A 22,780-nucleotide genomic window follows, 5' to 3' on the forward strand; every position below is an offset into this window, starting at 1 on the left:
AACAGCTGTTTGGGCACAGCAGAAAGTTTAAAACAAAGGCTATTATGTAAGATTTGATAGCGCACCGGTAAGAACGCTTGTAAGCCTGCTTCTGCGATAACTTAAATTCAAATCTTATAAACGACAAATTTTGGTCTTGGATAGGAATAAAAACTTTTCAGTCGTAATGAAGACTAAAAAGTAGAAAATGATAAATATTAAAAAAAAAGTTTTCAAAATGGACTAAAAAGTAGGACAAATTGTTTTTTTTTTTTTTTAATCAAACAGGTCGTGGAAACGAACTGTAAATAAGGAGTGACCCGGCTCGATAGTAAATGAAACTGTAATAAATGAAATTTTGATACCAATAGATAAGTCAAAAGCTACGGGCTTGAGAAAGTTTGCCTTATTTTTGAAAAAAAGGAAAAGCACCTCCTGAAAGTCATATAATCTTAAAGACAATCACACCATCAGATCCTTATGTAGAGGTTTCAAGCTCTAGCTGCAGAAATATGGAATTTTGTATTTGTCGCCAGAAGAAAGATCATGGATGCGAGTTGATCGTATCGACCCAGTGGTCCTAGCATATCGTGAAAGGGCTTATTTGAGCGGAAATTCAAAGTTCTAGTACCCTTTTTAAATGAAAATAAATTGGAGGGCAACTAGGCCCCCTCCAACGCTCATTTTTCCCAAAATCATCGGATCAAAATTTTGGGATAGCTATTTTGTTCAGCATAGTCGGAAAATTTAATAACTCTTTCTTTGAGAATGACTTAATCCCCCACAGTCCCCGGGGGAAGGGCTGCAAGTTATGAACTTTGCCCATTCTTTACATATAGTATTGGTTTTTGGGAAATATACAGACGTTTTAGGGGGGGAGTATTTGGTGCATACGGGAGGAGGGGGTTGGCGGTTACGTGGGATGATCTTTTCATGGAGGATTTTTCATTGGGGAAGATAATTATTCCATGAAGTCCCAGCATTATCAAAAAAACATCAGAAATTAAATTAAAAGGACAAGTTTTTTCAACTGAAAGTAAGGAGAAACATTAAATCTTAAAACGAGCATTAATTATTTCGTATTTGAGGGGGTTCGCCCTCTCGTCAAGGCCTCGCTCTGTACGCTAAAGTTTTTTTTTTAGTTCTTTCAAATTTATTGTAATTAAACGCCTTTTGTGATTCAGGGGTCATTGTTAAAGAGTTGTAACAAAATTCGAACTTTAGCGCGAAGAGCGAGTCATTAAAGTCATCAATTAAAAAAAAAAATCAGAACTATATAGTAAGTCTATATCCTTATGACTCTTGTTTATAGTTTCGAAATAATTATTCTCTTGAGTCTATTTTTTTTAGATCGCAATCAAAATTCAAATTTCTTGCGATTTTTATATAAAATTTCAAGGTCAGGTGTAAAAAAGTTCTTGGCGAGTACAAGATAAAAAACCCAAAGAAGACAAAAGTCAGGCACAACACAAAAGACTCGAACTTCGTATTCTGTTTGTGTCGTAGGAAGTGTCAAAGAATTCAAACTGGTAACAAAATTTGTGTGCCTTGGGAGCCTATCATCATCAAACCGTTCCTACTGCGATGAAACAAAACGAGAACTTTCCTTGAAAAACGCAAGTTTCAACGAGTGGCTCCCCTCTTAAAAAGCAAGCGCCTTTTTATGTAGCTGAAAAATTACTTCCCGATTTCTTTATGACGCCTTTTGTCTATGAACGCTGTGTCTATGAAAGTCTATGAACTTTTGGATACATAATCGAGGGCAAACATAGAATTCGATCCATGAGGCGAAGACAAAGTCTCAAAGGAAGATTTCTGAGAGTAACTAATCCTGCAGGCTACAATTTTTTAAGATAGCGTGACTACAGCAATTAAGGTGACCTGGTCACGTACATGGAATGCAGGAATTGGACTTGCCTAAAACTACCTTGTAACAAAGTTTTTCTGGCAGACGCATTCCTTGAAGACCTAGGAAAAGGTATTATGGTAACTTGGCAAGGGGTATGTTATGTATTTAAAAAAAAGGTTACCTCACATTGGAAACTAATCCGTGAAAGTGCTAGGGAGATGGCCCCAATGCAACCCAAAAGTATGTTCGTGACCTATCAACAGAATGTTTGGACATTATTGGTAGCTATAGATCTAGCACGTTGATTTCTGCCTATTGAAGGAATTGCAGGGTTAAGTACCATTCTGTTCTGCCAAGAGAAGAGGTGGCTTTAATGTTTTAAGTTTCTGGTGAGAGTGCCTTTAAAAATTCTTGAAATTCATGCTAAGAGGTATGCGCTCTTTAAAATACTATTTAAAAGACTACTTTCTTTTGTTCTTTTCTACATTTCTCAACTTTCTTTCTGGTTGAGAGAAAGTATAAATATCAGGTTACTGTCAAAAGAGTTTGTAGCTTTACTAAGTTTTAAAATCTAGCGGCTGTTATATTTGTTCGATCGATTTGAACAAAGCCCTTGTTTTTTATGTGTTTAGATTGCAAAAAATATAATTACGCGTAGAGGTAAGGTTAGGTAAATCTTTATTAATACGATAGTTATAAGAAAATTTCTACTTTAGCTAACAGAGAGCAGAGATCGATGTTTTAGTTTAATACATTGAACATAAAGATAAAATTAAAACATCTAATAATGTTTCTTCAGACAAAAATAACAACCCATCAAGAAAGCAAGGGGCAGAACAAGATGGAGACAAAAGAACGGAAAAAACAAAGTAGAGGCCAACCCAGCAAGATATAAGGTAAACCAAGATTAAAAATAAATGTAAAATTCGTAAGTAATCCTAAGTACTGGACAAAGAATAATCCTCATAACCATTTTTTTTTTAATAAACGATTCTTAGGAATCACTACGTCCAGGTTAATTTTATTTGCAATTAGAAGTTAGCAAAATTTTTTTGCTTTAGAAACTGACCAGTGTTGGCCTAGCTTCCAAATTCACTGGAAGAGCGAAGTGAGGTAAAGGGAGCAATGGTATAGGCCTACTTGTGAAATATCAATCCCAGCTGCGATGGTTCCAAAGGCACAGTATAATAAAATATTGCACAGACCGCATTTTGAATTGTCACAGTCGAATCTTCTATTTTCTACCATCGAAAAATCTGGCGTTTCTGACTAGTGTCACAAGTCCAGCTCTGGGAACGTATCCATCTATTATTTTCCTGAATTGACTTTTTCTTGATTAACCATGGTAACCAGTAAACATTTTACTATACAAACATTCAATATGAAGGATATAAGTTTAAACCTCGCATACTTCTTAACGGCGTGCAACACAACTCAGTGTAGAGTTCAGTTCGCTGATACTGACCTCTTTTGTTATATAGCAGGCTCGTCTTTAATATTCTACAACCTTGCTGATAAATCCCAAAGGTTTATTGTCCCTAAAAGCAGTCAGAGCAAGATTATATACTTTTCATTTAGTCTTAACAGGTAAAATTTTTATAAATTTTCCTTATTATCATATTTAAGGGGTGGGCTTATCTAGGCATCAAAGATAAAGAGTTTTACTACTGTTTTGTTTAATCGATACAAATTTTATCGATATAATTTTATATTTATCCCTTTTGTATCATACAACCTGTGTTTAAAAAAAAACTCATGAAGGGCTAACTATTATCTGAAATATTGTATTTCAGGGGTATATGAATCAATTATTCATTGGAACAGTTTCCTTACATAGTTGGAAATTATTTTTTACTTAAAATTAATTTAAATACTCTCCGTCGAAGAAGTCTTTTTTCGAAGAAAAGTAAAGAGATAGATTAAACCTAAGAGAGCAGCAGTAGAGTCAAATGTAAAACGAATGTAACTCACAATCAATAAGTAAGTAAAACCCAAAATGAACGGGAATTACACTAAATAATATGGTTCGACTAAAAACGATCATAAACTACCACAAAAAGGAGTAGGGTTAACGTCCCCTATGCCTTGTAAAAGGCAGAATGTAATTTGTTCTTTACGGAAAACAGTTCTGTCTTTTTAGCTGGTAGTTTCTATTTGTCATAGCATCAACAACAAAAAACAAGAAGAAAAACGATCATATTAATCCAAAGTACGGAAAAGATCCAATGAATTGCATATTGACAGTTTAATAAGGCCTTTATTAATATTCTCTCCTGTTAGTCTCAGCAATTTTGTACTTATTATAGCTACAAAGGAGAAATCGTTTCAAATGTATTTGTTTGACGTAAAGTGCAACTGACGTTCTGGTCTTTGTATAGCACGGCTAAGTATAAAATACCAAGACATATTACTTACAACCTGTAGCATTGCTCGGTATTGCTGTGGACACACGGCAGGCTTGTCTATATTTGATTCTCAGATTTAACACTAGCATAATTATGGTGTTATTCATTAGTCTTGAGCCATGAGGTGGCAAATCAGCAGTTTCTGCTAAGAAAGAAAATCTGGCAATGATTCAATTCCTTCTTCAAGTTTATTTTTCACAGTATCATTCATTTTACATACATTTTCTCCTTACTGTTTATCTTTCAAAAAATCATACATTTTAAAGGATTTATATACTCCAGGGATTCTTCTGGTTTTCACTGTTTCTTCTCTTCTAACTGCAGGTTTTGTTTTGCACGTTTTTCGTCTACGATCTGTTGTGACCCTTACTGTAGCTTGTCTTCTAACAGCAAAAATCTTTGTCCAGTATTGGATTTGTGATTCTTTGTGACACTTTTTGTCGTACGTCTTCTAACCGCAGATCTCATGGTGTTTCATTTTAATTCATCATTATCTCAGACAATCTTTCTATCTATTTTGCTTTAGCTGTTCAGATTCATTAAATTTCGGCGCAAATTCAGTCTCTCCTTACTGTTTGTCCTTCACAGTAGATAACCTTTATAGTATTTATATTCTCCCGGGAGGTGATCGACAATCTCAGCATTAATTTCACTTATTTCCTATTGATCGACACTAGAACAACGCGTTCCTGCATTCCATTGTAATTTTGATTTGTCTTTTAACCACAGTTTTTTTTTGTGCAGCATTTTCGTTTGCGATTCAATGTCATTCTCCCAGTCGCTTGTACCATACCTTTTGCTTTAGCTATTCGGTTGTATAGTTTCACCTACGGCATAGATACCGAAAACAGTACGATTTCTCCTGGGGAAAAATGCTGTAATTTGTTCTGTAAATGCATATGAATGTGCCGCTATTCACATGAATTTTTTTTCTAAACTTAAGGCTATATACCCCAAAAGCGATTGATCAATACCCAACCCCTCATAGCTAATTTGACACTGTGTAGTAAGGTATAGCAGTTCATAATCCTCCATATTCCTTTTCTGTAATAACCGTTCATTAGATATGGACTGTATTATCTGTTTTGAGGCGAATGTGCCACAATATGGACTCTGATACAGGGAGACTCTCTCTATAACTTATCAATAGTTCCAGATCGGCTCGAGCTTCGCTCGAGCCTCCACTCAAACCAAAATTTCATCTCTGCTAATGGCAAAAAAATGATCTCTTTGTAGCCAATAGAATATACATAACGAAAAAATAAGGGTAAGAATGACTATGACACTCCACCTATAGTGGCTGCCAGGTCCATGTTTTCTTTTATGATAAAGGGTATAAATTAATGAATAATTTGGGTAATGATCTGAAGAAGATAGAAAATTTTAGTGATTTTAAAGGAAAATTTGGTGACCGTAACCCCAAAGCATGGATATGATGCGTATTTGCTGCTCCTGTATTATTACTTTTTTTTTATTCATTTTTTTCTTTTCTTTCCTTTTTTTTCTTTCTTTCTTATTATGGTGAATTTAGAAGATTCCATATATATATATATATATATATATATATATATATATATATATATATATATATATATATATATATATATATATATATATATATATATATATATATATATATATATATATATATATATATATATATATATATATATATATATATATATATATCTTATCTTCTATATCTATCTATATAAAAATAAGTTGTCTGTCTGTCTGTCTGTGGATCAGGTGACGTCATGTTTCTGTGTTGACTGACGTCATGAAATTAGTTGTCGTCATTTTTGCTTTGACGGTGACGTCATTAGACCGAGACAGAGGGAATATAAGTGACGACCGGGAACCTCAAAGAGAAATTACAGACTGGGACACCCGGACACAAATCACGACCGGGACACAGGGAATATAAATGACGACCGGGACACAGGGACACAACTACAACGGGGACGCCGGGGGCACAGGCGGGATATATAAATGACGACCGGGACACAGGGATTGTTCGAATAGAAATTACAGACCGGGACACAAATGACGACCGGGACACAGGGAATATAAATGACGACCGGGACACTCAAAGAGAAATTACAAACTGGGACACCGGGACACAAATGACGACCGGGACACAGGGAATATAAATGACGACAGGGACACATCATTAGAATAATGAGGTATAGATCTGAATACGGATTGTTTTTCCCATGGACAATTATATGTTGCATGTTCAAGAGTCAGTAAACCTGACAATCTATTTATATGCACAGACAATGGGACAGCGAAGAATGTTGTATATTCGCATGTTTTACGTAGTTAAAAACATATATTTATATCTATCTCTATTCACAGGTGGGACACAGGGACACAACTACAATGGCGCGTAACTAATATGGCGCGTAACGACTTACGCGCGCGGGGGGAGAAAGAACAGAAAGCGTGCCATTCTCAGGCGAGAATCATAAATTTTTACAATTGTACTTCATCAGTGATAGAAATTCTGAATTGAATGCATTTATGATACGATAATCCATTGTGTTGATAACAACGTTGGAGAAATTTTCTTTTTGGATGCGCCAGGAGGTACTGGTAAAACGTTTGTGATAAAACTGATTCTGTTTCCAATTGCCAGCAATTGATCTGAAAATGTTTGGCCAGAGTCATCGTTTTGCAATCGGACACGCATATTTGTAGTTAATTTTAATATTTTTACGTCTGCCCATAAATTAGAATTTTTCAGGCAAGCATTCATTTCGTCTGCAGGAGTTGATCTAGGTATTATAGATAATGTTTGCCTGAAATCTCCCGCAAGCAATATTAATGTGCTGCCAAAGGGTTTCGACTTCCCTCTCAAATCTTTGAAGCATTGATCCAGAGCCTCGAGCGATTTTTTGTGTGCCATTGTGCACTCATCCCAAATAATAAGTTTGCATTGCTGCAATACTTTACCCATCCCAGATGATTTGGAAATATTGCACGTGGGAGTTTCTGTAGAATGCAAATTCAGAATCAATTTCAAAGCGGAATGAGCAGTTCTTCCACCAGGCAGCAATGTTGCGGCTATTCCGGACAACGCAATTGCCAACGCTGTATTATTTTTTGATCGAACTGATGCCAGAATCAGTTTTATCACAAACGTTTTACCAGTACCTCCTGGCGCATCCAAAAAGAAAATTTCTCCAACGTTGTTATCGACACAATGCATTATCGTATCATAAATGTCTTTTCGTTCCGACTTTAACTTGGAAATGTTATTTTGTACATACGACAATAGATCACTCGTACTATAACTTTGTTCACGATCCAATTCTACACATGTCGAAACAGCAGCGATACGGTTAGGTGAAGGCATTCCCAGAAGAGGTTTGTTTGCCATACGTACGCACAAATCTTCTATAATAACTAAAGTGTAGTTATAAATTTCTGATGTAAAATCAAAAGTCATATCTGACGTCTCTAACTGTTTTCGATGGAGTATATCTTCGGACATTTTTGACTTATATTTTTCCCATAACTCTGTAGGAGCTGATGGAGAGCAAGTTGTTAAAATGATGCCAAACAATGCACGAATTTGACTTGGGGTTGACGTTTCGTACGCGTCATTGATGCAGTTATCCCAGAGTTGGTCATTCTCCAATAAATTCAGAGCTTGGCATGCACTACGGTAAGTGTCATGTATAGTACCGTTTACAGTTCTCAAATACTCAAAGGATGTCGGACCGGGTACATTCACCAAAAGCAGGCGTAGAAAGAAGCATTCATGTTGATTGGGGTGAACGGTGTAGAGTCTTCCTATCGTGGTATCTTTGAAGATGGTAGGTTGGCCGTCGACTGACTGGCTTCACTATAAAATACATATCGCCGAACCTTTGTTTTTTAACTAAAATCTGGTAGGCATTGATGACCTTATCCAAGTCAAAATCCAAAACCCAATCATCATCGCTATCATTTTCAGTTTTGATATGTTTTGACTCTCGCTGTCCATGTGGATCTTGATCTAACTGCGCGGTTTTGCGTTCTTTAGCCTCAAGCCTGTTTCCTTGCTGTTCTTTTGATTCCTCAGCACGCTTTCCTTTCTGACTTTCTCTATCAGCAGCAAGTTTTTTGGCATAGACTCTTTGAGCATCTTCATCGGCTTTTGACATTGTAAGTTCATCAGTCATTTTAAACTTAAACATTAATAGATTTCTACGTTAACATATATGTCTTAAATATCTTTAATGACGTCACCGTCATAGCAAAAATGACGACAATAAAATGATGCCAAACAATGCACGAATTTGACTTGGGGTTGACGTTTCGCACGCGTCATTGATGCAGTTATCTCAGTGTTGGTCATTCTCCAATAAATTCAGAGCTTGGCATGCATTACGGTAAGTGTCATTTATAGTACCGTTAACAGTTCTCAAATACTCAAAGGATGTCGGACCGGGTACACTCACCAAAAGCAGGCGTAGAAAGAAGCATTCATGTTGATTGGGGTGAACGGTGTAGAGTCTTCCTATCGTGGTTTCTTTGAAGATGGTAGGTTGGCCGTCGACTGACTGGCTTCACTATGAAATACGTATCGCCGAACCTTTGTTTTTTTAACTAAAATCTGGTAGGCATTGATGACCTTATCCAAGTCAAAATCCCAAACCCAATCATCATCGCTATCATTTTCAGTTTTGATATGTTTTGACTCTCGCTGTCCAGGTGGATCTTCATCTAACTGCGCGGTTTTGCGTTCTTTAGCCTCAAGCCTGTTTCCTTGCTGTTCTTTTGATTCCTCGGCACGCTTTCTTTTCTGACTTTCTCTACCAGCAGCAAGTTTTTTGGCATAGACTCTTTGAGCATCTTCATCGGCTTTTGCCATTGTAAGTTCATCAGTCATTTTAAACTTAAACATTAATAGATTTCTACCTGAACATATATGTCTTAAATATCTTTAATGACGTCACCGTCATAGCAAAAATGACGACAACTAACTTCATGACGTCAGTCGACACAGAAACATGACGTCACCTGACAGACAGACACACAGACAGACAACTTATTTTTATATATATAGATATGTCGGTTCTTTCACAGTTTCGACGGCTTTTTCATCTTTTTAAAATACATCTGTCTAAAATAGATGTGGTCTATTAATTTAATTTCACTTATTTTATTGCAGAGATCTCTTAGCAGTAGTGGAGTCTGAGGAAATAGAGAAAATAATTATATACGAAAATGGAAGTCTGAAGAGGAAAAAGCAGATTCACAACTTTGATTTATTTCAAACACAGCATCTGAGTTCAGTTTCATTTTCCCACGATTCAGTACTCCTGGCTATTCTTGCCAAAGATCAAGGAGGTCAATTGGCGATTGTAGCTTGGGAAAACAACTCTCTGCTATTAACAATGGATTTGAGAATTAATTTTAACTCTTGTTTTATTTCAGAGGTATTACTTTTTACATGAAAGTCCTCTTCTTCTGTTTTTTTTCCTTACAGTTGGTTTTAATAAAGTATAAAGATCAAACCTTAAATGTAGCAAATTGTTTTCGTATTCTTTTTTTTACTTTTCAGTTAATCGAAAAGCTAGCTATTAATAAATAAAAGCCTACATTTGAAACCACATTATATTTGTTGAGTCAAGGATACAAAGTCTGCTAATGATCCTAAACCGTCCTTTACCAATGTCAGTTAACCAGTATAATTTTAAGACTTTTCTGACGCGTAAATAAACTGAGGCATTTATTTATGAACTACGGGTTTGAGAATAAAGCTTTATTACCTACTCCTATCCCTTCCGAGTCAGTCATCACTAATTGTAACAATCAGTACTCTAATTCTCCTCATTCTTGAGTGAGTTATTATTTTTAGGGCCTTTTCATCCCATCTAGGAATTTCGTTTGCTTCTTTTATTATTCTTCAATCTGGGTTTCTTTCGCTGCTGTTTTTCTGTTAGTCTTTTCTGTCCTCTTTTTAATTGGTGTTTTTTTTTCTATGCTGCTAGCGGAACGCTGAAACAACGTTGAGATCTGTTCAAGGACTTATTTCACAGGAAGATGCAATATCTTCTGCAATATCAATTCTTTTCTCAAAAATGCGAATGATATACTGAAATAAAACGTCCATACGAGATAAAAATTAGACCAACCAATTGGTCCATGTATCCAATAACCAAAGAATGGATAAAATCACTTAACTTTGATCTGTACCCATATGTCACATTAAAATATAAAGAATTTGGTAGTATTAATATTTTGTGTAGTGTAATCAATAGACGAATGTCTGCTCATAAGACCGGTGGATTCCAGGCAAGATTCACATTAGCTTTCCCACTGATAATGAAAATATTCATCTCAACGATAACATAGGAGATATTCTTAGTTTTAAACAGAATTTTAATCAATGGTAAAAGCACTGGTGCCGCCAGTGGGTTGGACCATGTTATTTTTCCAGAGTATTTAACCAGTTTCTCCTCAGACAGCTATATATTTCTTTATGTATCCTTTGTTGAGACATCGGGAGTTGGCTATATCAATTTCTCCCTCCCAAGTGTTCTTGAACGAAAAATATACCCACGAACATGTTAATCACTACAATATAGAGCATCTTAAATATGTTCCTGCAATGAGTTCGTTTGGAACTCTGCCGGTTAACATTAAGAAGTGAATTAGAGTATCCTTCAGCAGCAACAGAAGGCGTGGTTGTGATGGTACGCCATTTTCAACTCATTCAATAACGAGACGGCTAATAGAAAAAAACATTTGTTTGTTCTGATATTGATTGCAATGTTACTACTCTCAAAACACGACAACTGCGTCACGTAATGGACTGTTACAAATGTATTTCGTTAATTTCGGGATGTGGTCTTGGAAGATGGTTTGCTAAGTAGCTTTGCTCTGCTCTGCCCCTGGCTAAAATATTTATTACTTCAGTTGCAGTGGACTTTGCATCTTATACACTACACGATTGGGGGACATGCAAAGATTGTATAGAAAGTGTCTCACAAACTCTCAGATCCAGTGCATGGTCCCCTAGCGAGTGATTAAAATCACGACAAAGTGGAAAAGGTTTAAATAGGTCAAGAAAAACCTAATCACTCAACAATCTCTACTCAGGTCAGAAACGAAAGACATCACTCTTGTCAAGGAAAAAAAAACAAGAAAAAAATTGTTCGATGGAAAAAGGATATCTTTTCCAAGATTAAAATTACGTATCTATCCTACAAGGAATCCTATCCCACACTCACCTCATCTCCAAATCTTTTCAATGCAGAAAGTGTAGATGTCAGTGTAAAAATGGCAACTATGAAAATTTCTACCCCCAAAAACCACTCTCTGAAAACATTCATTTTTAAGTTTATTCCAAGGAAGACTACTTCGTACATTTATCGTCCATATTTATTGATTTGAAAGTTTTGGTGAGGAAAAAGTGTGACAATCGGATGAATTTTCTACCGATGAGCTACCGATGAAATTTTTTAATTAAATTTGTGTACTAAACAACTTGTTTGGACAAGTGTGTGTCTACATAAATGAAACACTGGCGAGTACTAGCAACGATCTATTAAACTATGCAAGCTATGTACAATTTATATTGATGATTTTAATGTCCTATAGGAAACTGAGAGGTTAGTCGATGGGCTATGATTATTGATAAAATTTTGATACTGATCGTGAACTCACTTGGGTGGTAACCAAGGAGTATCATTTAGTTGTTAAACTAAATCACAAACATTAATATACCTCTATGGACGCCTCCAATGTTAAGATTGACATAAAATTACACCTCGCTCCACCAAATTCAATTTTGAAAAAAACAAATAACGCAGCAACCGATGCAAATGTCAATCAAGCTTCGGCAATGCTTCATTTAGGAAAACAACAGGCTGTGAGCTCTGTTACTTTGGCAATTGAAAAATTAAGAGCCAGTGGAAATTACACCAACCTGCTCGATCCTCCCAAGGTCACAAATCAACGACACATTGTCATTCTTCAAGTACTTATGCCGACTCTACATGTATAAATGGTGAAATTCCTTCAAAATTTGCATTGAAATTCGTATATAGGGCTAGTGGCATAGTACCATGGACAAATTCCCCAGACAAATTTGGAATGTCTGGACTTTCCTCTCTTATGTATAAAGTAAATGGGATTCCTCTCTTCAATTATCCTTTGATAAATCCTATAGGATCCTATATCAATTCACAATGCATTCTCTTGATCAAGATTCACAGCTATTTGAAAATGATATAAATGGTACAATGTTTGCAAAAAGCTCAGGTATCATTGTGTTGGACTTGTCTGGTACTCAAGATAAGAGTCTTGTCCGAATGGACACTGTATGTCCAGAGCGTACCTTTGCATAACCATTGACGGAAATTGTAGCATTAATCTCACTAAATCAATTTGAAACAAATTGGGATATTACCCCCGACGGTTGTGTTCTGTCAGACTTGGCACCATGAACACAGATCAAATAATTGATGTATTTAACATGGATCCATGCATGTCCAAATACAAATCCTATTGCATATCCTCGGATTTCCTTGAAAATGTTCTTAGTGCCAGCAATATCATTATCAGTGTTGGTAGTAGCGTTAATAGAATATTTGGCTACGCATCTTTCAAAATGCATAACACATAGAATTTATTCTCCTCTTGGTCTACCATCTTTTCGATTTGTGGTCATCGAGGGGGTCATCGACAACAATTAGTGATAGCAGATCATTGAAATTCAACTTGTACCGATCTCGGCTTGCAAAGTCAGGGTCACATTTTCTACAATATAATATAACTTCACTTTTATTGTATTTTTGAAGTCAATGATACTATTTTGATCCATATTGTAAAACTCACATTTTTCAATTTGCTTATTTGAAGTAATGTCACACGCGGTAGTTTTATACGAAGGATCTGTTTCTGTAACACCCAAATAAAAATCAGCAGGTTTACAATCATAACCACCATTGTCCTGACAATGATGAGGTAGGAATCATGCCATCTTGTAGTTTTGACAATTTAAACGTGTTCCAAATTCTTCTTCTCAAAACAAATTAAATCCACGACGATAATAGTCTTCTAGAAATAAACTGAAATCACGCTTAGGATTTTTCCAATTATACCAGATTATGTGTTTTCCCATTGATTGCACTTTCCATTGTGACAATTGGAGCATGAGTATGCTCTAGTTTGAGAGTTACAAACCGTTTACATGGAAACTTGAATTTTTTAGGTAGTGTTTAAAAGCAAATTCACAATATCGCTTTGTTTTGTTTCCGTTAGTTTGTCAATAAATTAAGTAAATGCATTTGGCCCACCAGTTAAAAGCCTCGTACAACAATCTAAAGGTGAAGAATCCTTTTCCATGTTATCGTCAAGCATCTTGTGAGAAAATCTTCTCTTTGCAGTGATAATTCCTGAAATTGATCATTTACATTAAAAATTTTCTAATGTCGTGAGATTCCACATGATTTTTGTTTCTCAATCCGATCCATTTTTGTCCGTGGCACCCCCACTGCCGATAATAGACTGAACTAACAAAATCAAAGAATGAAAATTCTGTCTACTTTTTGCTCACTTTAAACACCTATTGGTACCCTAGGAAGAGGAATAAACGATCAGCTAAAATATCTAACATAAAAACAAATCATTATAAAACATGTTTATTGTCAGAACTGTAATAACAGAATAATATATATGCATTTTCGCTCTTTTTCACGAGGTTAGTCAATCCGTTGTCCTCAGTGTGCTTCATGATTACATTCAATTCATGTAGTAGTCTGGATGTATGAATTATATTCACATTCGCCAAAAGACATAATTGTTTTTCCAACTTAAATTTACTCAAAAAACATATCTTCCAAATATCTCATCCCACTCAAACGTTAATCGATAATAGTTTCTAGTTTTAACCGCTACATTGGGGGCTCTTGTCTTCATATGATCACTGTCAACTCCTTCATGCTTCAATAGTGTAAACCAACTAATTTTTATTTAATTGAACGTTTTTTGAACTTGAACCAATGTAAACTAATCAAATGTAAATGTGGAACTGTAATATTAAGTAACTCTCCATCAAACTTTTATACCAATTGTCACGTGAAGCTCAACAGATGGGATCATTAGATTGTTTCATTGACACAATAAACTGGGCAAGCAGTGTTATCAGTAAGCTCAGATACGATGTTTACATTATGGGGCTCTTACCATAGTGTTACAATATTCTTTGGCATGCGATGTTTCCATGAAACGTTACTATTTCAAAGACAAGACTTGAGAGACTAGTAACTTCAATAGCATACCGGGATAGGCTGTATTGGCACAGATAGAGGAGATATGAAGGGTTAGCAATTCCAATGGTAAACCGGGATAGGGCTGTATTAAGCACAACTGAGAAAATGTTACTAATATAACACACGCAAAATTTGCTTCTCTGGGATTTGATGTTATATTTGATTTGCTCTGCTGCTTGATTCAGATACAAAATGATATAACGCAAGTATTTTCGACAAGATTATATAATCGACGTATTTTTGAAAAGTTATTTACCTGGGATATGATGTCATATTTGAGTGATTCTGCTGCATGATTTTCTGGTGTTCATTCTTTAGTTCTAGCTAAGAAAAAGCAGAAGTATTTTTTATTTTTGCGCAAAAAGATTCTATTGCAACAGCATTAATGAATTACACTGATTAAAATGATTTTCATTTATTAAGCCATTTCATAGACCCTGCAATAGCGCTGCTTAAGTAAAGAGCGAAGCGTGCACAATGTATTTTTTTTAACCAAGATACTTCGTACAGAAGGTGTTGTTGTAGAAACTTTAAAAGGAACTCATTCGATTGTAACTCGAAATTTCTAGTGCCCTTTTTAAGAGTCAAAGTGTTTGGGGACAATCAGTCCTAAACTTACGCACCTTTGTTTCTGAAGAACATCCAAATATAATAGATACGCCTGAGGGTATATTTAAAAGATTTTTCAGGGAATCCTTGAAAACCAACTTGAATAAAAAATTCAGACTGGGTCCTGTGTTTGCAATATCCCTGCTTATTTTTATGGTTAAAAGTGCATCGAAGGTTAAAACATCTTTGACAGCTTTGAGTTTTATTGTTACCAAAAAGTACTTTTTGACCGAAAAAGTGAAGCTGTCGGCCAAAAATATCTGCAACCTTGGACACTCTTGGTTAGCACGTTTATACTAAGTTTAATATGCTTTGGATATTGAAAGCAAAATACTAAAAATGACATTTGCCACTAAAAAAAGCAAGACTATTAAAATATACATGAGTTTTATTCGAGTGGAAACGTTACTTGGTGGGGAACTTTTTGTAAGGAGCATCTTTGTCAACTCGTAGTAAGCTTATTTCACTTACAGGTCTACTTTAATCCATTAGATGCTACAGCTATATCGATCATAAGTGACGGACAGCTGCGAATATTGACTTTGTGCGGAACAAATCTGAAATCCACTGAACTACCGAAGCTTATCCCAAAGGATATCGTTTGTCATGTCTGGATATCACCATATAGGTACATTCTTGGAACAAAAACTGGATTTGTCTTCGTTGTTGATAAGGTGCCTGGTTTAGTTGAAATTTTGTTTTTCGTACTTCCTTGTTAAAAAGGCGCAATATTGAGCATAACCATGTACCTCGGGGTCTATAGATGTTTTGGTACCAAATTACAGAAACTCATTTACCACTCTATCAAAACCTGATACCTTATCATTTTTTATCCCTTTAGTCACGAAGACTAGTTACAAAGAAGTGAGCTTTTGGTGAAAGGGCGAGAGTCTGAGGTCTCTAACTCTTCCTCAGAAAATCAATGTTCTAATACACCTTTCATACCGCTAATTGAAACTCTATTCCTATTTTAACTGGGACAAAGTCAGACTGACTACTTCCTTTCAGTTTTTTTTGTGTGTCGATGTTGTATCTTAATATTTTGCCGTAAGGCTGCATCAATCATTACCTCAGCATTTTTATCCATAGTCTCCATTTCATGTCTTTTTAAACCATGCTTTAATGGCTTTTCTACTTCCCTTTTTTTTTTAGTTTATTGTTCCTAATGTTATTTTGTAAGATGCATTACTACGAAGCATTTTATTCAAACTCTTTCTCTTTTCCACTAAACTTTAAGTGTTTGCGCTGGTATTCACGGGTGTTTTTCTAATTTTCATCCCTAAGACATCGTCTGTTACTTTGCCAACTATTTTCTTAATATCATCCCATCCATCCTCTGCATTGTCAAATTCTAAATTCTCCAGTTTCGTATCCAACAGCAAATTTAGTATTTCTTTGAAATTCTTATGGAGCCTATCAACGTCGTAACCACCCGGAAGATAGTTACTTTTTCTTGTTTTTAAGCTTCAAATTGACTCTAGACACTACTAAGTAGTGATCTTTAATATCAGTATTCGACAGTATTCTGCATCGTTCTTTTATTTTTTATCGAAGAAAGATGATCCGATCCGAGATTGATTCGATTTTCTTCTTCAGAAATTGAAGGAGAAATCGCTCGCCACATTTTAATTTATAATCTTCTCCTTCTTTAATTATTTGTAAATACTAATGTAGGATCTCTATCCAAGTCCAAGTCTTGCGGCAGCTGGGATTGAACCTTAGTCCAGTGTTACCTGTAATCCTCTGTGTCACCATACGGTTTCGGTTTATGATAAACTAATCAGCACATTCAGCCTTCTTACAACCCTGTGAGCATCATTTTAACTCCTGGGCTATTTCATCACAAACTCTCGTATTGGTTAAAAATATATTCTTATACTTACTAAATTATAGCAGTGTGTTATCATTGCTATTTCCCTTCCTCTTGCCTAAGCCTAAATGCAATCATTCTCTGTTTGTACCAGTCTTGGTAATCTTCTAGTAGATTACCATATTTCTATTTGGGATCTTGTCCGTTTTTCCTGTAACTATATTTACAATTCTTCACTGTTACCTCTCTTTTCTTAAGTTTGTTCTACAGGAGATTATACCACTGTGACAGATAGCTTCCACTTTTTTGTCCTACAATGAGCAACTAGAATTGTATTATTAATAATCTCCCAATCTAGCCAATACTATGAAACTCTCCTAGCCATCATGAATCCGAATTCCTGCCTATGTACCTCATCCATCTTACCTCTATAAATAAATTCTATTCTGCCTAATTCCATGTTTCCTAACCCCGGGGGATTAATCCATTCCGGTTCGGACCACTTACCGCTTCTTTGTTTGTTGCAGAAGTTATCACATTGTAAAACTAAAAGGAAAAATAAGATTCTTCGGCGTGATATGAAGGAAGTTAATCTGGTTAAATTTAAAAATGAAGTTAGTTCGTTGGAATGGGAGGTGGTTTACAATGAACAGGATGATGCTTCAAAAGCTTTTAATATTTTTTCAGATATTCTTTACCCTGTGTTTGAGAAAAATTGCCCATTGAATGAAATTAATTGCAAGAAAGCTAAACCGAGAAAGCCGTGGATTAATGATGAAATTTTGAGTTTAATAAGCCAAAGAAATAAGTTGTATTGTCAATATCTTGATACTCCATCTGAAGTAATTTTAAATGAGTTTAAAGAGTTGAGAAATTATGTAAATAATTCAAAAATAAATGCAAAAAATGAGTATTATTTAAACCGTTTGAAGATTAAGGAAGGTAATATAAAAGATACTTGGGGAATTGTCCGTGAAGTGATAGGATGTGAAAAAAAATATCTGTATAACCGATTTAAAAACTAGTAATGGAATTATTCATGATAAATTGGATATAGCAAATTACATGGGTGATTATTTTTCAAAAATTGGTAGTGTTATACAGATGAAGTGTCTAGAGGTGGTTGTGCCGTCAACATTAACACAAATCCTTCAAGCATGCTGAATGGGTTTGAATTTGTACCATGTAATGTAGAAGAAGTTGAAAAAATTGTTTGTAGCCTTAAATCAAATTCTTCTGGTGTAGATGGATTGAACCTAAAGGCTTTTAATTATGTGTCGGTGTATCTTTTGCCGGTACTGGTGCATTTAATTAATCTCTCAATGGTTAAAGGAAATTTCCCGTTTGAACTGAAACGGTCTAAAATCATACCTTTACATAAAGGTGGGGACCCCCTCAGACTCCTGTAATTGGCGACCAATTTCCATTTTACCTTTATTTAGTAAAATTTATGAAAAAGTGATTTATAAACGGTTGTATGATTTTTTTTGGATTCGAAGAAAATTTTGTATAATGGACAGTTTGGTTTCAGAAGTAAACATTCCACTAGTCATGCAGTACACCATCTTTTAAGTTTTGTTGATAATACGCTTGAAAATAATATGGTTCCTTTAACTGTTTTTGTAGATTTCCGTAAGACTTTTGACACTGTTGATTTTAATACTCTTCTAAGTAGACTAAGTGGGCTTGGGTTAGGTAGTACTTGTGTAAAGAGATTTTCATTGTATTTGCATGGTCGGACTATCAAAGTTGCTTTATCAGATATATTAAGCAGAGAGTTCGGTGTTAAGTGTGGAGTGCCTCAAGGTTCCGTGCTGGGACCTCTACTTTATCTTATTTATGTTAATTCGTTGGCTTCACATGTTGGAGTTGAAGCGCTGACCTCTTTCGCAGACGACACTGCGATAACAGTAATTGGTAGTTGTTTGGTGCAGGTTGCATATAAGGCTAATTTAGCACTTGAACGTTTGCACAGTTTTACAGTAGGTAGTTCCCTAGCAGTTAACGCATCTAAAACAAATTACAGTATCTTTAGTAGAACAAGTAGGTTACTTAATGATAATAATAACATTTTTTTGGACATTTACCCATTTAACAAGTTTTTGAAATTAGGTATTTGGGGTTTTATTTAGATAATAATATTAGTTGGAAAAAGCATTGTAGTGTTATTGGTGCTAAAATGGCTAGGGGTCTAGGAATTTTGAGACATGTAAAAAAAAACTTTTCCATTCAAGATTTTAAAAATCATTTATTTTTCCCTTGTTCATCCTTATATGGATTATGGTTGTGTTCATTAGGCTAGCAATTTCTTTTCTAATATATAAAAGGATCCAGATTTTGCAAAATAAAAGCATTCGATTGATTGCGGACATAAAAGAGCAGGTTGAATCCAAACTATTGCTAGCTTTTCCCGGTGTAATGTTTTAAATGTTGGTCAGATTCGTGACTACCAGGCATCAACTTTTGTGTTCCAGAACATGAAACATATCTGCCCTGAGTATTTTCATGATTATTTTTCCATGAATCAGGAGTACCATAATTATGATACAAGAAATTCACAACTTTTAAGCCATGAACAAAGAAAAACAGTTAGATCATCACATGAGGTTCGTGATCTGGGGCCTTCTGTTTGGAATAGTCTGCCAGCTGGCATCAGGGAGTCTGTCACTTTATATGGGTTTAAAAATAAATTGAAAACATTTATTTAACTAATTGATTTTGAAGGGCAGGAGGTTTTTGCTGTCTTTTTTGCAGTTTCTTGGTGTGGGGTGGGGGCTGAATACCGGTAAATAATATTTAATAGGATTGTTTTGTTGCATTTTGTTCATGTGTATGTTTTGTTGTTTTTTATATATAAGATAGGCTAGGTGGTTAATCATGAGATGTTATGTTTAGATATTTATTTATAAGACGTAAATCATAATATGAAATTGCAGCACAAGTCCTAAGGACTTTCTTTTTGCTGCAATAGTTTATTAGTCTTGTCATTTTTATTTATGTTTGTATTGTGGATAAAATAAAACTTACCTACCTACCTAAAACTGTCGCATTCTTCTAACCAACTAAACCAAAAGCTAAACCGAAAGGAGGTCGTCCTCGTTATGAGTGGGAGGACGTCATATATGATGATCTAAAGGAAATGTGATCTTCCTGGGAGGGTGTAAAAAGGAAGACCTTTAATAGATTGAAATGGAGGAGGAGTGTACGTAGCTGTGTTGGCCTCAGGCAGCTTGGTGCTGCGGTGAGTTGTTAGCAGTATTTGTAGTAGTAATCGTCCGCAAGAAAATTTCCAGGGGAATTTTCAGCGAGTATTGAATTGTCTGGGGAGAGTTTTCCGAGGAAGGGGTTTATTTTACTTCGGAAGATGAAATTTATATGGTGGTAGGAAAATTTTCATAGAGTGGAACGGCGTTTGTAGGCCTTATTTGAAAAATGACTAGGAATTAAATTTAAAAAAAAAAAGTTTTTCGTCTGAAATTAAGGGGAAACATTAAAACTTGAAATGAACAGAATTTGTTCCTTGTTTGGGGGAGTTGCCCACTCCTAAGTACCTCACTCTCTACGTTAAAGTTTGAGGTTTTTTTCCAGTTCTTTATGACGGACTCCTAAGACACAAGGGCTATTTAATTAGAATTAAAAAGGTTTTAAAAAAGTGCTAAACAACATTTGTATGAAGAGCGAGGGACTGAGGAGGGGGAAACCCCTTCATGTAAGGAATAATTTCTGTTTGTTTCAAGTTTTAGTGCTGCTCCTTACTTTTAGTTGAAAAACTTTTTTTTTAATTCAACTTCGTAAAAGGTTTTGACGTATTATGAGGCATTACAGTGCCAAGGCAATTTCCCAAGACGCTCTTCGAATATAAGCAATAATTTAGCAATATTTTGATATGATTTTCTAGAAGATACTTTAGTTCAATTTTCGTGTTTCCATTTGACATTCTTACAGAAACAACGAAAAGTTAAATCAGTCAATTGGAATTTAAGAAAACTGCGTTTCAACATAGCCAATGAAAATCGGGTTTTCAGATGGCTGATTCATATCTATTTTTTGTGTGGAGTTCTAAGTATTTGTAGTACTTAGTATTTGTAATAAGTATTTGTAATAGTATAATTTCTAAATATTTGTAATGTCCATGGTCATAATAGTGTAACTGATTCTCAAAATGATTATTCTCTTTCCTGTAGGGAGAAGTCCGAGCCGAAATTCGAATAAGTGACTTTACATCCAAAACACAAAATGTAACCGGGCCAGTTAATGCAATCTCTCCCCATTCCGAAGTTGGATTCTGTTGCTTATTAGGAAATTATTTTGTTGTTGTGCTAGAAGCTATAGACAAAGCTGGCTTGAGCTATCGCAAGCTCTGTGAAATTAAACTAGAAGGATCTGAATTTGGAAGCAATTATAACCGATATGGGATTGCCGTGAGTCCCAATAGTGCGTCACTTGTTGTCTGCGTCGATGGAAGGTTCTGGACCGCTAATTTGAAAAATCTTGCCCTTGTCAAGGTAAATACTTTTTCAGTTTAGAGGTATTAGCGTTTTATCGACTTTAATACATTAAATCGAAACATTAAAAGGTGAGCTGCAGTGGGTGATAATGGGTAGTAATGCCCCTATTTATTGAAATTTGTAGAGCCATGTACATAAAATGGAAGACAATCAAGCCATGTACATAAAATGGAAGACAATCAAGCCTGCATAAGTCCTTCTCAAGTCTCAAAATAATAGAGTGATGCGTCTCCTGTGTATTTTTATTTGATGCCTCGTCAAATAAAATGGACGATGACAGAGAGTAGGATGATAAACAGATCATTTGATGGCAAACTAAAAGTTGATGCGCCCTTTTTAAGTGGCTAAACCGATCAGAGGGACCTCAACCGCCTTTTCTGACCCACCGTCCTAACATTTGTACTGGATGAAATTTTCAGATAGTACATTTAACTACAGAAAATAAAAAGCTTAGAAAAAAGTTTTTTCCAGCAGTGAGGTGAGGCAATTTGCGCAGCCTTAGGGGCAAGGGTCTGGAAATGTAGAAATGAGTAATTTAATGAAGGGTTATTCTACACCCTTTTTGTAGAAAGGGGAATATTTTGTGTCTTGGTAAGATAAAGATCGCGCAAAGATTTAGGTCGATGTAATAGCAAAGCACTGGGACCTGATAATCTTTCAACCACCTCTCTCAACAATTTCATAAACATAAATGATTGGTGCTCAGTGAACTTTTGATTCCGCTTTCATCATTTTGGATTTTTTTTTAATGATTTGGGGACAGTACAGAATCAAATAGAGTTAAGTATTCCACATAGAATTTTTGATTTCTATCCAATTTAGTGTTTAAGAATTTTTTAAAGCTTGTGATACCATATTATGAGCCAGGAATGACAATTTTGAGCTACACACTTACCTCTAGTATCTTGAGCAAGAATTATAAAGATAGTGCAAATTATACAAATGACTCATTTTAATATAAATCTTCTATGTGCATATTCTACTTAAATTTAATCAAAATATTCCTTGGCAAATTCAGCACCGATCACAAATTTACGTGATCGCTTGATTTTGATTTGCACGACTACAGAGTATTCTAGCAAAAGCCCAGAGCGTCATAATGATTTTGTTTATTTTAATTCTTAACAATTAACTTAGCTATTTCCAGCTCAAGTCTCTAGTCAGAACCCTATGCAACCAAAATTGTTGAGATCTTTTATCATTGTTGCACAAATCAATGTCGTATTTTTTCTAATATTCTGCAGTATTTGCAATTTAAATTCTAATGTTTAAAAAACTAAAATTTAATGATCCTTTTTCGTACTCCATGACAACACTCCTTAAATGAAACCAAAAGCCCTTCCCTC

General features: G+C 35.2%; 1 protein-coding gene across 1 annotated transcript in view; it reads left to right on the forward strand.

The window, feature by feature from the left end:
- LOC136032581 (cilia- and flagella-associated protein 57-like) overlaps positions 1 to 22,780 on the forward strand; it is a 121,053-nt gene that overhangs the window by 95 nt on the left and 98,178 nt on the right. The window contains exons 2-4 of the mRNA XM_065712851.1: positions 9,398 to 9,665; positions 15,590 to 15,790; positions 21,111 to 21,431. Of these exons, the coding sequence (XP_065568923.1) occupies positions 9,398 to 9,665; positions 15,590 to 15,790; positions 21,111 to 21,431 (790 nt within the window). The remainder of the gene's footprint in view (positions 1 to 9,397; positions 9,666 to 15,589; positions 15,791 to 21,110; positions 21,432 to 22,780) is intronic.

The sequence above is a fragment of the Artemia franciscana genome, chromosome 11, assembly GCF_032884065.1.
Source record: "Artemia franciscana chromosome 11, ASM3288406v1, whole genome shotgun sequence".
Taxonomy (NCBI): Eukaryota; Metazoa; Arthropoda; class Branchiopoda; order Anostraca; family Artemiidae; genus Artemia; species Artemia franciscana.